The sequence below is a fragment of the Rhinolophus sinicus genome, linkage group LG02 (genome assembly GCF_036562045.2).
Source record: "Rhinolophus sinicus isolate RSC01 linkage group LG02, ASM3656204v1, whole genome shotgun sequence".
NCBI classification, from domain to species: Eukaryota; Metazoa; Chordata; class Mammalia; order Chiroptera; family Rhinolophidae; genus Rhinolophus; species Rhinolophus sinicus.
In genome coordinates this window covers 153258136-153274136 of record NC_133752.1, presented here as the reverse complement: position 1 = coordinate 153274136, position 16001 = coordinate 153258136, and the positions used below count along the sequence as shown (strand labels likewise).

General features: G+C 37.1%; 1 protein-coding gene across 2 annotated transcripts in view; it reads left to right on the top strand.

Annotated features, from left to right (window-relative positions):
- Nucleotides 1-16001, top strand: part of ANO6 (anoctamin 6) — a 177838-nt gene that overhangs the window by 26836 nt on the left and 135001 nt on the right. Inside the window, exon 1 of one of the 2 annotated variants that reach the window (XM_019748416.2) lies at nt 13709-13853. The exons of the other annotated variant lie outside the window; for it this stretch is intronic. Within the exon in view, the coding sequence (XP_019603975.2) occupies nt 13838-13853 (16 nt within the window). The 5' untranslated portion in view covers nt 13709-13837. Of the gene's footprint in view, nt 1-13708; nt 13854-16001 lie in introns of those variants that run through there. 2 annotated transcript variants of the gene reach the window in all.

Here is a 16001-nt window from a genome sequence, read left to right as displayed (position 1 = left end):
GATGTCTGGATGGCTGGGCTCAGTTGGGGCTGTTCATCAGTGAATACATGTGGGCCCTTCAGCGTGTTGGGCTCAGGGTAGTAGGACTTACTAAGTAGAGTTTGAGAGCATTTTCTGTGGGCTTGGATTGGGGTGAAGTGCACAGGATGTTTCCCAAACCTTTTCATTTCCAGTAAGTAAAGAAGTAACGAAGCTGCTGATAGTACTGGCTTCACCTGATAGAACACACATACAGACCATCACAAAAAAATCTTTTTAGGAGTTGGAAAATAGAGAGTAATTTGTGATTAAACAACAAAACTGCTTGATTTGATGCATCATGTATCCATAATTTTGACATTAAGTTAAATACTTTGAACTCATTTCTCCTAGAGACCTGTGTTTATATCTTGAATATCACAGGTGGTGGTATATGCATAAACAAATTATTTAAGCAAATATTATGGGAAAGTGGCCAGAAAACTCTAAACACAAACACATTTGTATCTCCAAAGATGCTTAATCATTTTTTTAAAAAAATCTAGGTAATTTTTTAAACTACTATTTTTATTAGCTAAAATTGATAAGAAATGACGTCTCCCCATTGTTTCATAGACAAGGATACATGATGAAATTTGGCCGAGAATCAGTGTTCTCATTAAATACTCATTTCACCACTGTGAAGGAGTTTGATAGCCAGGTCCATAAAGCTTTATTGTTGGAGCACAAAACCATAAAAGTGGTACACTTGGACACAGGTGGGGAACAGCCTTCCCAGTGTGTAATTTACCCTTTTATTAAACCAAAACAATTCTCACATTTTTCTGAGGCTCAAAGTTAACCAGAAGGAGGTGGTGGGAAAACATGTATTTTGTTTTTTCAAATGTTATGTTATTTCATTTCATTACATTTTGTATGTGATGATTTGGTCATCAACATACTTCAATATAAATATTGGCTCTGAAGGCAAATTACAATAAAGATATGATTTTAATCTATTTCTCTAAATTAGCTTTGGAGATTGTAGAAACCTTCACACAACAGGAAATTGTCATGGTTCCTGATTTGTTTGGATGTTAGTATTTTTCTTTTGAAATTCCTTCAGGGAAAAAAGTTACCACTGTATTTTTCTTGCTCACTCTCTGCAGTGGCTGACATAATTAACCCTGTTTTATTAAAAGTTTATCGTGTCTGCTTTTTAAATTGGCTGCCACTCCTTGTTCTGCCAATACATTTCTTTGCTTTATTGATAGTGAGGTGTTCTGTAGACCGGCATAACATATATTAAGATCCTTACAGAGAGTAGGGAACATTCTATAATTCAGGCTATTTAATATCATATTTGTTTAATTGCATGAGTATTGCCTTGTCACTGGAAGAAAAAGAGAATATACAGAGGGAGGAAAAAAATAATAGTACCTGATAATAATGTCTGTTAAACTTTGGTTTATATCAGCAGTGAAATAAAAAAATATTTAACATCGAATATGTCTAGGCACCAACTAATCAGAATGGATTCCGGTCTTATACAACACATGCCATCTGGTTAGAATTGGTCTTGGATTGTATTCCTCTGGGTATTTCCCATATGTACATAGACATGCTATATATTTTAAAGAATTAGCTTTCTTACTATGGCCCCTCAAAAGCATCTGGAATGTTTCACAGACTGATTATACCAACCAAAATCTGTGTATAAGAAATAGAAGTTGAGTCCACAGCATGGAAAAATAAAAGTATTTACTTGTTTATTTGTTTATGAGTTTATTTTTGATTTAGCTTGTTAAACGTATAATAATGGAAGATTTCCATTTGGAAATGTAAAATGATAGTACATCTTTTTAAAGGCCTTTTAGGAAAAGAAGTGTAGCCTTACAGATTAGATTATCCTCATCCTGCTCATTCCCACTGGGCTTTCCCATTTGAAGTCAGTGGGAGTCCAGAGATTGCTTGTGATCTCTTTCCAACCAAGCCTTTGGCCACTGATCCAGTTGCAGAGAAGAGAAAATAGAATTCAGAAATCTTAAACATATAAAGTTATTCATTGTTCAAAAATAATTTATGATGGGCATGTTGATGCCGTTGATGATGACAAAATGTGCAACGGGGTTCCATGGAAGGAGCACACGATTTAAAAAGTTTGAGCATAACTCTAAATCTGCACATGATTACAAATTAGGAGATATAAAATATCATTAACATGCTGGAATTAGGTGATTAACCTCTTACGACATTAAAACATGAAAATGTATAAGGTTCTAATGAATGCCTCAGAAGTTGTATGAATGTGTTAGATTGCCTTGAATCCATTGTTATTCTGGTTACACGAGATGGACACCAGTATCATTGTTCCCTTATCTGTAAAATGAAGGATTTAGACTAGAATATATCCAAGATTCCTCCCAGCTTGTTGATTCCATAATTGTCTATTAATAACCCCTATTATGAGGCTATTAATGTTTGGTTTACACTTTAGATATGCAAAAGCTTTTCAGAACTCTCCATGTAATGATTCCAGAAAATTTACCAATCTCATGAGGCTGATGGATGTTGGATGGTACAGAAAGCAGAAGGCAATAGGGGAAGACTTACGAGTTACAGTTCGGTGATACAGAGGAACGTTACTTCAGGATTCTGAAAGGAAGCCCTATTTTGTCACAGTTTTCCACACCTTCTGAAGGTGGGCCAAGAAGTAGGGGGAGAGAGGAAGTTGGGGATGTTGTTGATGATTCTTGACTAGGGAGGCAGTACCTGCTAGATCGAAGCTTTGGCCCAGTGACAATTTTCCTATCACATTTTGTCTATCATGTGTGGCCAAAGAATCTAGGCCACAAAACTGTGCAGTTGGATGGTTTGACTATATCGCCATTATTTTTACTGTGATCTTTGGGGAAGTATTTAACTCAGTGGGTTATTTATTTACGGGCTTATTTTTGTACCTGTTGTTGTATGTATTATGTAGATATATACATAATCTAATGTATGGTACCAAGATTAGAAGCTACCATAGGAGGAGTGTCAACATGAGTCAGTGTACCTGGTGCAGTGCTATGTCCACACCACACTAGCTGTTGACTAATAATTGTCTTTTATATTTCACCAAAAGCGTGGACAGATCTTAAATTTTAATTATGGTGTGCTAAAAATATAGTATTATATATATGAGAATTGATTATTACCATGTTTCCCCGAAAATAAGACCTAGCCGGACAATCAGCTCTGATGCGTCTTTTGGAGCAAAAATTAGTATAAGACCTGGTCTTATTTTAATATAATATAAGACGGAGTATAATATGATATAATATAATATAATATAATATAATAATATAATATAATATAATATAATATAATATAATATAATATAATATAGTATAATACTGGGTCTTATTAATTTTTGCTCCAAAAGACACATTAGAGCTGATTGTCCAGCCAGGTCTTATTTTCAGGGAAACACAATCATTAGACCTGAGCATTCAGATCTCAGTTGACTTTTATTACATGAAAAGCCCACAAAATAGGTGATAGTTACAATAATGATGATAATTATAATAATATACTAATAAGCCAATCCTATTGAGTATTTTTTGTGAGCCAGACACTCTTCTAAGTACTTTACATTAACACATTTACTCCTCATAAAACCAAGGTTGGTTGGTACTGTTATGATTCCATCTCTACAGGTGAAGAAATTGAGGCACAGAAAAATGAAGTAAATTGCCAAGGCCATATAATTAATTAGCAAGTGATTGAGCTGGGAGTTGAATGAAAGCCGTCTGGCCCCAAAATCCATACCCTTGACCACTATGCAGTATTCTGTCCCAGCAGACAGGGCTGCGTAGGATTGGACAAGTTTGTTGAAGGCGTAAGAGACTAACAACTGCTTATACTTAGAGGACCAACTATTTATCATCATCATACTTTAAGTTTGTTTTTTGGAAAAGAATATAAGTAGAGTTTAGTTTCAGTAATTTGTTTCTTCTTAAAATTTGGATAATCAAGTGTTTATCACACTTTGGAGTGAACAAAAAATGGTGATATTTAACTTTTTTCACTAGATATACTTATGATGAAATGAATTGTGGAAATTTCCCACAATTACAAAAAGGAAAGATTAGATCTTGTTATCAGTTGAAAGTGAAGTGGAGATATCCATTATGGCCATGTTCTTCTATGAATACATAAACTCAGTATATTTGAATGCATAAAAGCAAAGTTTCCTGATTCTGTTATTATTTACTTTTATCTGAATGCCACATCATGAAATAATTACATTTTGTATAATAACCCTGATCTAGATTTGAATCATCAAATTTTTAATTCCTTTACATATTTTATAATTGAGAATAAGGTAGTTAAAAAAATTTTATTAAAGTATAATTGACATACAATATATTAGTTTCAGTGATTTGACATTTATTTACCTTATAATGTGATCATCATGAAGATAAGTCTAGTAACTGTTACCATGCTAAGTAATTATGATATTATTGACTATATTCCCTGTGCTGTACGTTACATCCCTATGACTTATTTTTTGAGAACTAGGAGTTTGTACCTTTTATTTCTCTTCACCTATTTTATCCATCCTCCTCAACCCCTTCTCTCTTGCAACCATCAGTTTTTTCTCCATATCTTTAAGTCTGTTTCTGTTTTGTTTGTTCACTTGTTTTGTTCTTTAGATTCCTCATATAAGTGAAATTATATGGTATTTGTCTTTCTCTGTCTGACTTACTTCACTTAACATAATACCCTCTAAGTCCATCTGTGTTATCATATGGCAAGATTTCATTCTTTTTTATTGCTGAGTAATATTCCATTGTGTATGTGAGATATATGTGTGTGAGAGATATATATTTCACATCTTTATCCATTCATCTATATATGGACACCTACGTTGCTTCCATATATTGGCTATTGCAAATAATGCTTCAATGAACAAAGTGCATATATCTTTTCAAATCAGTGTTTTCATTTTCTTCAGCAAACTACCCAAAAGTAGAATTGCTGGGTCATATGGCAGTTCTACTTTTAATTTTTTAAGGAACCTCCATACTGTTTTCCATAGTGGCTGCACCAATTTACATTCCCACCAACATTGCATGAAGGTTCCTTTTCTCCACATCCTCGCCAACACTTGTTTGTTGACTTTTGGGTAATAGCCATTCTGATAGATGTGAGGCGCTATCTCACTGTGGTTTGGATTTGCATTTTTCTGATGGTTAGTGATGCTGAGCATTTTTTCATATGTCTGTTGGCCATCAGTGTGTCTTTTTTGGAGTAAAGACCATTGAGGTCCTCTGCCTGTTATCTAATTTGATTTTTTTTGGGGGGAGGATATTGAAATATATGAGTTCTTTTCATATTTTGGTTATTAACCCCTTATTGGATATATCATTTGCAAATCTCCCATTCAGTAGATTACCCTTTTGTTAAGGATTTCCTTTTCTACGCAAAAGCTTTTTATTTTGATGTAGTCCCATTTGTTTATTTTTGCTCTTGCTGCCATTGCTTAGGGAGACATATCCAAAAAATTACTGCTGAGAACATTAACAAAGAATTTACTGCCTGTATTTTCTTCTAGGAGTTTTTTGGTTTCAGGTTGTGCATTTAATTCTTTAATACATTTTGAAGTTATTTTTGTATATGGTATGTGAAAGTACCCTAGTTTCATTTTATATGTACCTGTCTAGTTTTCCCAGTACCATTTATTGAGGAGACTATCTTTATCCCATTATATTTTCTTGCCCCCTTTGCATAGATTGGCCATATAAGCAAAGGTTTATTTCCTGGTTCTCTATTCTGTTCCATTGATCTGTACCTGTTTTTTTGTGCCAGTAGCATGCTGTTTTGATGACTATAGCTTTGCAGTATGGTTTGATATCAGGTAGTTTGATACACCCAACTTTGTGCTTCTTTCTCAAAAGTGCTGTGGCTATTCCGTATCTTTTGTAGTACCACATAAATTTTAGGATCATTTGTTTTAGTCCTGTGAAAAATGCCATTGGTATTTTGATAGTGACTGCATTGAATCTGTGGATTGCTTTGGGTAATATGGATATTTTGACAATATTAATACTTCCAATCCTTGAGCATGGTGTATCCTTCTATTTATTTGTATCATCTTCAATTTCTTTCGTCAATGTCTTACAGTTTCAGAGTACTGATCCTTCTCCTCCTTGGTTAAATTTATACCGAGGTCTTTTATTCTTTTTGAGGCAGTTGTAAATGGAAGAATTTTCTTAATTTGTCTTTCTGTTTGTTATTGGTGTATAAAAATGCAACTAATTTGTACATTGTTTGTATCCTGCAGCTTTACTGAATTCATTTATTAGCGTGTGTGTGTGTGTGTGTGTATGGTGGAGTCTGTATGGTTTTCTGCATAGTATTATGTCATATGCAAATGGTGGCAGTTTTACTTCTTCCTTTCCAATTTGGATGCTTTTTATTTCTTTTTCTTGTCTGATTGCTGTGGCTAGGACTTCCAAAACTGTGTTGAACAAAATTGGTGATAGTGGGCATCCTTACCTTGTTCCTGATCTTAGAGGATAAGTTTTCAGTTATTGAGTGTAATGTTAGCTATGGGTTTGTCATATATAGCCTTTATTTTAATGAAGTATGTTTCTTTTCTATATCCACTTTGTTGAGAATTTTTCCTTTTTATCATAAGTGTATGTTGAATTTTGTCAGATGCTTTTTGTCAGAATTTTGTCAGATGATCATCTGTTGAAATGATCATATGATATTTTTATCCTTTCTTTTCTTAACGTGGTATATCATGTTGAATTTGCAAATATTGAGCCATCTTTTCATCCCTGGAAGAAAACCCACTTGATTATGTGTATGCTTATTTTAATGTATTGTTGAATTTGGTTTGCTAATATTTTGTTGACATTTTTTGCATCTATGTTCACCAGGAATATTGACCTGTAATTTTCTTTTTTTCTAGTGTTTTTGTGTGGTTTTGGTATGAGAATAGTTCTGGCCTTGTGCAATGAGTCGGAAGCGTTCCTTCCTCTTCAATTTTTTGGAATAGTTTGAAAAGCATAGGTATTAATTATTCTTTGAATGTTTGGTACAATTCACCTGTGAGCCATCTTGTCCTGGACTTTTGTTTTTCGGTAGTTTTTTGATTAGTGATTCAGTTTCATTACTAGTAATCATTCTGTTCAGATTTTATGTTTCTTCCTTGTTTAGTATTGGAGGGTTGAATATCTCTAGAAATTTATCCGTTTCTTTCAGATTGTACAAATTGTTGGTATATAATTGTTTGTAATGTTCTTTTATGAGCCTTTCTATTTCTGTGGTGTTGGTTGTAACTTCTCCTTTTTCATTTCTGTTTTATTTATTTGGGCCCTCTTGTTGATGAGTTTGGCTAAAGGTTTGTCAATTTTGTCTATCTTTTCAAAAAACTAGCTCTTAGTTTCACTGATTTTTTAAAAAAAATTTTTTTTAGTCTATTTTGTTTTCCCACTCTGATCTTTATTATTTCCTTCCTTCTGTTAACTTTGGATTTGTTTTTCTTTTTCCAGTTTGTTTAACTGTAAAGTATTCTCCCTTTTCCTTGGAATACTTTCCTCCAAAAAAAAGCAGAAATGTTGCTGAACAAGGCAATGAACATTATTCCTTGGACATTATTTCTAATGGAACCATCCTGGAATCATAGGTTTCTCCTCATTTTAGGAAGAATCATCCCAAAGTCCCTTTTGGTTTATTAAGTTACCGTTTTATTAAATTAGTCTCTGCTAGTTGTGACTCCTAGCTAGTTCTAGGTGGTTGTTAAAAGGGGAAATTATGACTTCATTAGCTCCTGCTGGATGGATTGATTTTGCAGCTTATTTTGGCTCCAGGTCTCTCCATGATAGTCTTGAAATAACTGCATCTCTTCTTACAGTCATGATGCCATCAGTTTGAGTGTGCACGTTGTGTACATATATACACACATACATACTGTTGATATAGATGATAAAAGATGTAGAACTCACATTATTCTGCCTTTCCTGATTTTATCAAACACTGCTATAGTAATCATTTCAGATTCTGGTGCTTTCCTGACTTTCTAAACCACATTTACCTAAGACAGCGAAGGTAATTTATTTTCATATCTGTCTGTTGGTACCTTGGAAGGGCTAGTGTTTTCCATTTATTTGATTGTTACTACTGTTAATCATTACAGAAATCTTATTACTCTCCACATATAAATCAGGAAAAACAAATTTGATTTTTAGCATTCTAATGTGGTTAAAAAATTCATGAGTAGAGGAAACTTTTTATGCAAATGTAAGCAACTGACAGAGAATAAATATGGGCACAAACTCTTGCTATTGTAATCATCTTTTGACCTCAGCCACCCTTTGTATAGCCCAAGTAATGACTGTTTGATATTTATTACAAAGCATATTAAATCCCTTGATTAACTGAACCTTTCATTTCTCTTTTTTGTTTCTTGTAGCATGAAAATAGATTGTTCTATTATCATTCTTGCCAGGAAATTTATAAAATGTATAAAATTATTCATAAATGTATTTTAAACTGGAGATATATTAATGTATTATTGGGTGTACTGAGCAGAAAACATTTCTTTTCACATTTGAATGGCAGGCACATGATTATAAATTCACTTCCTACTGAATATTAATCATCAACTCCATATGGCTGCTGGATGAAGCTCAGAGAGGCAGCCAGGAGATGAAAATTCTTACCCTCATCGCAGACTTTTTATGTGATTTTGTTTAATATTTAAAATAGACTGAGTGACCTCTGAATAAAAAAAAACAAAGAAAGAAATCATTCTTCCTAAGATGTCCAAGAGCAGTGTGATCTCAAGATGGGTTATTACTCCTTCTGCTCCGCTCTTGGCTACTGTGATCTGCACTCTCTTGTCCTCTGCCTGCATCTGACTGTGCCTTCTTGGTCTCTTCCTTTGCTTGACTTAAAACACTGGTGTTACTTAAAGTGCCAATCTTAGTCCACTTTTGTTCTCACTCCACTGTGCATGTTTTTTGAGGGCGTTCTCATTCATACTTGCAGTTTATAGAATCCGGCCTGTTTTTGGACTTCAGGCCCCTCCCCAGACCATCTGTCTCACCAGGACACCACCCCACTCTGCACTTCCTTTACTCGCTCATTCACCTTGTTACCTGCGTTCTGCCTGTCCTGTGACCTCCTCACTCTGGTTCTCCACTGACTCTCCACTCTCGAGCACTCAGCAAAGCCCCTGGCATAGAGTAGGCACTTGGAAAGTGTTCAGTGATTTAGTGCTCACAATTGAGCTCATTATTACACACACACACACACACACATCATCTCTTTCCTGTGTTCCATCTCTCAGCGAATGGCATCCACCATCCAGTCTCCCCTACCTCCTCTCTCTCCTAACACTACCTTGCTGCTTCTTTGTGGTCCATATCCAGTCCTTTAAATTCCGTCTTCTGTGTTTTCTGAGTCCAGTCCCTCTCCTCCACCCCAGATATCACTGCCTTGGTCCTAGGCTTTCATGACTCTCACCTGGATTGTGGCCATATCTCTCAATAGTTTGTATTTCAGCCCTCCAATCTTGTCTTCTCCAATCCATCCTTCTTCATACTGTTGCCAGATTAATCTGCCTATGTCATCTGAACATGTCACCCTCCTAAATTTACAAGACTTCAAATGAAGAAAACGGCAAACTTTACCAAGACTGCAAAAAGATCGTAATAGATGCCAGATATTTTTTTGTGCTCCTTGTATGGGAAGACAATACCGTAACATGTCCATGCTTTCCAGGTTTATTTTTTTCAGTTTATTACAGTGCTAATCAAGATCACAAAGGATTTTTCTGAGAAAATAGTATAAAATGATTCACTTATAAATTAAATGAGTGAAAATAAATGGAACTTGAAGTGTAAGAGTATGGTCTTTGCAGTAAAAAAACTTGATGTTAAATCTCTGCTACATTAGCTGTGTGGCCTTGGGCAGTCGTACCCCCAACCCCTTCCCTATGTCTTTCTTTTTAAATGGGATTACAATAGGAACTTTTTCTCAGAATTAGTTGAGGGTTAAATAACATGACAGAATGCCTGTAGTGTATTTAGCACAATGTCTGGTACCTAGTAAATGCTTAATAAATGTTAGCAGAATGAAAATAACATGAAAACCATAGTCACATACATACATACATGTTTACATAACACATCAAGGTGAAAGAAAGTAATAGTGGTTGTCTGTATGGTGAAGTTATACATTTTTTCTTATTTGTGCCTTTTCTCCATTTTCTACAATTATCATTTGTTACTTTTTAAGTAGAAAATTAAAAAAAAATAATCTCTGTGTCTTCCCATCTTTACACAATAAACAAGCTCATTCAGTGCCCTCCATAACCCCATCTCTCTCCTTACAACTTCTTCATGCCTACCTTTTTAGTCATCATGAATCCTGAATCGCTTTATTCCCTGCACACACTCTTTCCTGCCTGCCTGCCTTGCTGTCACCTCTGCCTATAATATCCATTCCTAACTTCGTTTAATTTATTGCCGCTCCTCCTTATAAGATTTAGCTTAAAATTGTTTATCCCATCAGGTTCAGCATTAGGATTCCTGTGTTAAAATTGTTTAATTTTGTGTCTCTTTCCCTCAATGGAATGTTTTCCTCCAAAATGAGGACTTTATGAGAAACTGGATGATTAAGTTATGGTCCATGCCCTCAGGTTGCTTATAAGCTAACAGGAGAAAGACATGTAAATACATGAAGGTAACAAATTTTGTAGGATCTCTAATACAAGTACCTGTAGAGTATAGAAGGGCAGAAAGAAGGGTGCAGATAGTCCTTCTTTGGGGGTGAATTAGGGTAAATTGTTCAGAATGTTTTCATTCAAGGGGTGATATTCTGCTGAATAGGTGTTTCCTGGGCAGAAAACTTGCGGACAAGTGTTCTAGGCAGGGCATGGGAGAATGGTCTCACATTCAGTATGGTGATGAGTGGAGTTTGAGGTGGGGTCTCTGTGGTGCTTGGTACATGGTAGAAGCTCAAAAATATCCCAAGTGAGCACTGTACCCCTTCCTGGTATCTGTATATGGGCCTCAAGTTTTGCGAATCCCAGAAGCTGCATATACTTTTTTTTTCTTTCTTTTATGTTTACGTGCTTCTGAGAATTTTTCTGGGAGAGGATCCTTGAATTTCACTAGATTTTCCCAAAAATGTCCCATTGCATGGCCTATGAAAGGTTAAAACCACTCTTTTGACAAATATTATATCACTGGAAATGGGTGAGGTGAGGGGCAAAGGACAGAAAATGATTAGAAGATAAACTGTCCCCGGCTGCAGCTGGTGGTACGCACCTGGGTATCCACAGGGCACTGACTCACTTGCGGGAGTCACTGAGGGCCAGGTTGCAATGGACATTTCTGGTAATGTCCCACGTACCCTTTTCTTGCTCCTTTCAAGCCCCTTTTGCAAGCCCCTTTACAATGAGTAGTCCAGTAATTCCACTTTTCAAAATCTACATAAAATGGCCTGAACTGTGAATATATATATTTATACCTACAAATATCTCACAATATTATAACAGGAAAAAATCTGCTGCACACTACATTTGCAATAACCAAGAAATGATTATGTAAATTATACCTCAGTGTTCTCCTGTATGTTCTACAAGGCTCCAACTACCCGTCTATGGCCATTTCCTCCGCCAGATTTAAAGTCCTAGAAGGCAAAACCCACATTTTGTTCACTGCCTTCACCATCAAGTCTACGTCATAGTGAACACAAAATAAATATCTGTTGAATGTGGGAGAGAAATGCTTTCAGGTAAATTCTACATGGTGGAATATGATGCAGCTATTAAATGTGGTTTGTGAAGCACTTTTAAATACGGGGAATGTTGATGATGCAGAAGTTCTGGAGATGGACAGTGGTGATGGTTGGCAACGTTGTGACTGTACTTAATGTCACTGAATTGGACATTTGAAAATGGGTAAAATGGTCAATTTTGCATTAGGCATATTTTTGCCACTAGGAAAAAAAGAAAAAGGATTAGGGAATGCCTATGAGGCAAGTTAAGTGAAAAAGCAGGATACTGTGTGTCTAAACTATATAAAATTACACCTGCACTTTTAAAAGGCTGGAAAGAAGCACACTAAGTTATTTATGGTCAGTTCATCTTTATCTAGTAGCATTAGGGGTGATTTGTGTTTTATTTGCAATTTTCTGTATTTTCCAAAATATCTACATTGGCCCACATACAACATTTATAATCAGAAAAAAATGCGACACAGCAGACGTCAAAGATAGAAAGGTTTGATTACTAGCGGGTTTGATCTAGATGGGAACCATTCACCTTGCTATGCTCCTTGATGTACTTGTATACTGCATACCATCTGTGCTTGCCTTCACTGTGGAGACAATCCAAAGGCGTGCCACTGGAGTTCAAATTTTATCTTTATCATATTGGAATGTATTTTTCTTTTCTTCTTTTTGCTATGTCAGAAAGCGTGCATTATAGATTTGCTTCTTCGTACGTTGGCTTTGTCCAGACTGTGGGGTATTAATAGATGGTTGGTTTGGACATACACATGCCCAACTGGATCAAATGTGCACTTGGTCTGGAGGTGAAGGCTTTCAGGACCTGGGATGGGCCAGTAAGGAATACCTCATAGAGACGAAGGCATCCAGATGGCCTCAGTACATGCTAGGTGCATCATACTTACGGATACATTAGAAGCAAGACCTTTGGCGTCACAAAGACTCAGGATTGAGGGAACATAATACAGACCTCAGATTGCCACCTATGATTGTCATTTTGAGTGCTCCTGGCCTCAGTTTCCCCACAAATAAAGGGGGATAATTATATTTACCCCTTAGTAGTAAATGGGATGATGTTTGTAAATCAGAGACGTATAAAAACTGAGATCCTGTTGTCGGTAGGTGCTCAATTAGTATCAGTTTCCTTCCCTTCTTTAGATTAAGTGTCTAGTCTAAAAAAACACAGTGTAAAAAAAAAACAACAGTTGCTAAACACGACCAACTATCTATAACTAATACAGTTGACATCATAGGCATATAGGAAGATATTTTCAATAACCTTCTAATTCACCCCATTAATTCAGAAGCCTTCACAATACAGTTCAAAACAATTTTCCTATTCCTTGTTCTTCAGTAATGGGAAAAGACTAATCGCTGTTCTCCGTGTATTTCCTAGACCATGAAGCCCCCCTTCGGTTTCTTCTTCAACATTCCCCTTTTAAAATCTTTACGTTTGTGGCTCCTCTGAACCCTCTGCAGGCTCCTCCCGACATTCTGTTAGGTGGGGGTGCTGTGAAACCCTGTGGACAAGGCTGAGCATCAGGCAGGTGCCCGATTCATGCATCCCAGGATAGAACTTTGAAAAGTACAACTAATCATCGTGCTTCTGAAGGTAGCTTGACTTTGGGCGATGGATGAGGGTGTGTGGGTGTTCTGAACCAGAGCCAAGTGTCATCACCAGTGCCTTCCACAGCTGCTCCAGTAACCTTTGTCATTTGCTTTGCCTTGTGGTTATCAACATTTGTTTAGCTAGCTGATAGCATCTGATTGCATCAGCCTCCATATCGTGACAAATCCCTCCCTTCAAAAGAGCAGCCCCTATCTCTGTAGAGATCTGCTCCCTTCCTGATTAACTCTTTTACTTGAGTGCCTCACTGGGCAAAGGATAATGGAAATCTTCAGCTGTTCAGAGCTTCCTTTGTGTTGGTTGAACTATGAACTTCACTACCTTCAGGCTGGAAAGCTCAAGTTCATTCTTTCCGTAAACACGTACTGAGCCCAGCACTAAATGCTGGACATTCGAAAATAAGCCGGTCTTGCCTTATGGAAGAAAAGAATATCAACAATTACACCACAGTGCAGTATGTTCGAGAACAAAGGTATGTACAGGGTATTATTACAGCTGCACAGCAGGGCAGAGCTGCACGTCCTGCCTGGGCAGGATTCTAAGAGTTGGATAATTCACACATCTCTTTACCGGCCGCTGAGGAATGAATGAGCTGACCTATGGAGTCTCTGGGGGGTTAATGCTGTTGCAAGCCTTTTAATGCAGTCTATTTAATACCACTGCCACTGAATTGCTTTGGTTACTCTATTGGCTTTCTTCTCCTCCTCACAAATTTACCTCCTCACTTTATTTTCAGAATTAAACATATGGTGCTTCCATTCTCTCCCAAGTCTTTCCACCCCATAATGTTTCCTGCCCTGGAGACTTGCTTTGACTATCAGGGAAAGAACACTGTAATGGCTTAGTTGGAACAAACAAAAGAGGCAGGAATGAGCCTGCTTGCTGAAAGGAACTAGAAAAGGGTACATGGGACATTACCAGAAATGTCCATTGCAACCTGGCCCTCAGTGACTCCCGCAGGTGAGTCAGTGCCCTGTGGATGCCCAGATGCATCCCACCCGCTGCAGCTGAGGATAGTTTATCTTCAGATCATTTTCTGTCCTTTGCCCCTTACCTCACCCATTTCCAGTGGTATAATATTTGTCAAGAGTGGTTTTAACCTTTCATAGGCCATGCAATGCTTTGGGAAAATCTAGTGAAATTCAAGGATCCTCTCCCAGAAAAATTCCCAGAAGCACGTAAACATAAAAAAAGGGTTTATACAGCTTCTGGGATTCACAAAACCTGAGGTCCGTGTACAAATACCAGGAAGGGGCACAGTGTTCACTTGGGATATTTTTGAGCTTCTGCCATGTGCCAAGCACCACACAGACCCCACCTCAAACTCCCTCATCATCATACTGAATGCGAGACCATTCTCCCACGTCCTACCTCGAATACTTGTCCCTAAGTTTTCTGCCCAGGAAATGCGTATTCAGCAGCATGTCACCCCTTGAATGAAAGCATTCTGAGCAGTTTACCCTAATTCACCCCCCAGGTGAAGAGAGACTAACTGCACCCTTCTTTCTGCCCTACTATACAGGTACTTGTATCAGAGATCCCACAAAATTTGTTACTTTCATGTATTTACATGTCTTTCTCTTGTTAGATTATAAGCAGCCTGAGGGCATGGACTGTAATTTAATCATCCAGGGCCAGTAAGAGGTGTTCTTTTGGAATGCTGGTTATTGTTATTCACTGTGCCATTCTCAAGATGAGGAGCTTCCCCCTAACGTGTCCACTGTCTATTACACTTATGAGCTCTCCTAACTTTTCTATACATGTGTATCTAACTTGCATTTGGCAGGACTGTGTGAAGAGATGGGACTGAGAATTAAGTGTATCCACCTGGGAAGAGCTAGGGAGGGCAGAGGGAAAGTGATTGTGGCTGCGGCTGACTTATGTCACAGGTAACATGCAGACTTGCCAGCTAAGTGTACGTGCTTCAGAGGCTATGGTTTGACTCATGCTTGAGGGCTGTGCCCATGTGCATGCTGACGTTGCTTGGCTTTCTTTTGTAAAATTCCAGACTTGTGAATTTGAAGCCCACTGTGAACTAAAAATAGCCTTAAAAAAAAAAAAAAGCGTGTTTATCATCTAAACAGTGACTCCTGGCCTGTTACCAGAGCAGGAAGAGACCTTTGGATATCTTTAATCTTTCCTGTTCAGACAACAGATGAAGATTCTGATGCTTGAAAAGTTAATTAATATTCTGAAGGAAACCAGTTGGGTAAACAAAGAAGAGGGATTGAAACTCATATCTCTTGATTTAGCTGGTGGTCACCATGTGATCTGCCCACGTTGTCTTAGCCTTTGTTCTTCGTACAGGATTTTTTTTCTTCTTTTCACTTTTAAATTCCTGATTTTGTGCTCTGCTGTTTGTTCTAAGATGTTATTCATTTTCCGTGTTGAATACATGTATGTGCTGGCTAATGTCTATTAACAGTCGTCACATTATGCTGATGTATTTGCTTGCCTCATTCTGCTTTGGACCTTAGCCTACTAATTGGTTTGACTGCTGAATGCTCTCTTTATCTTGGCATCACTGATGATTGGAAATTTTCTGTTGGCTCTGGCAAAAATAATCAGTTATGTCTCATTTTGCTTTCTTTGGATTAAGTGATGTCTTCTTTTGACCCCT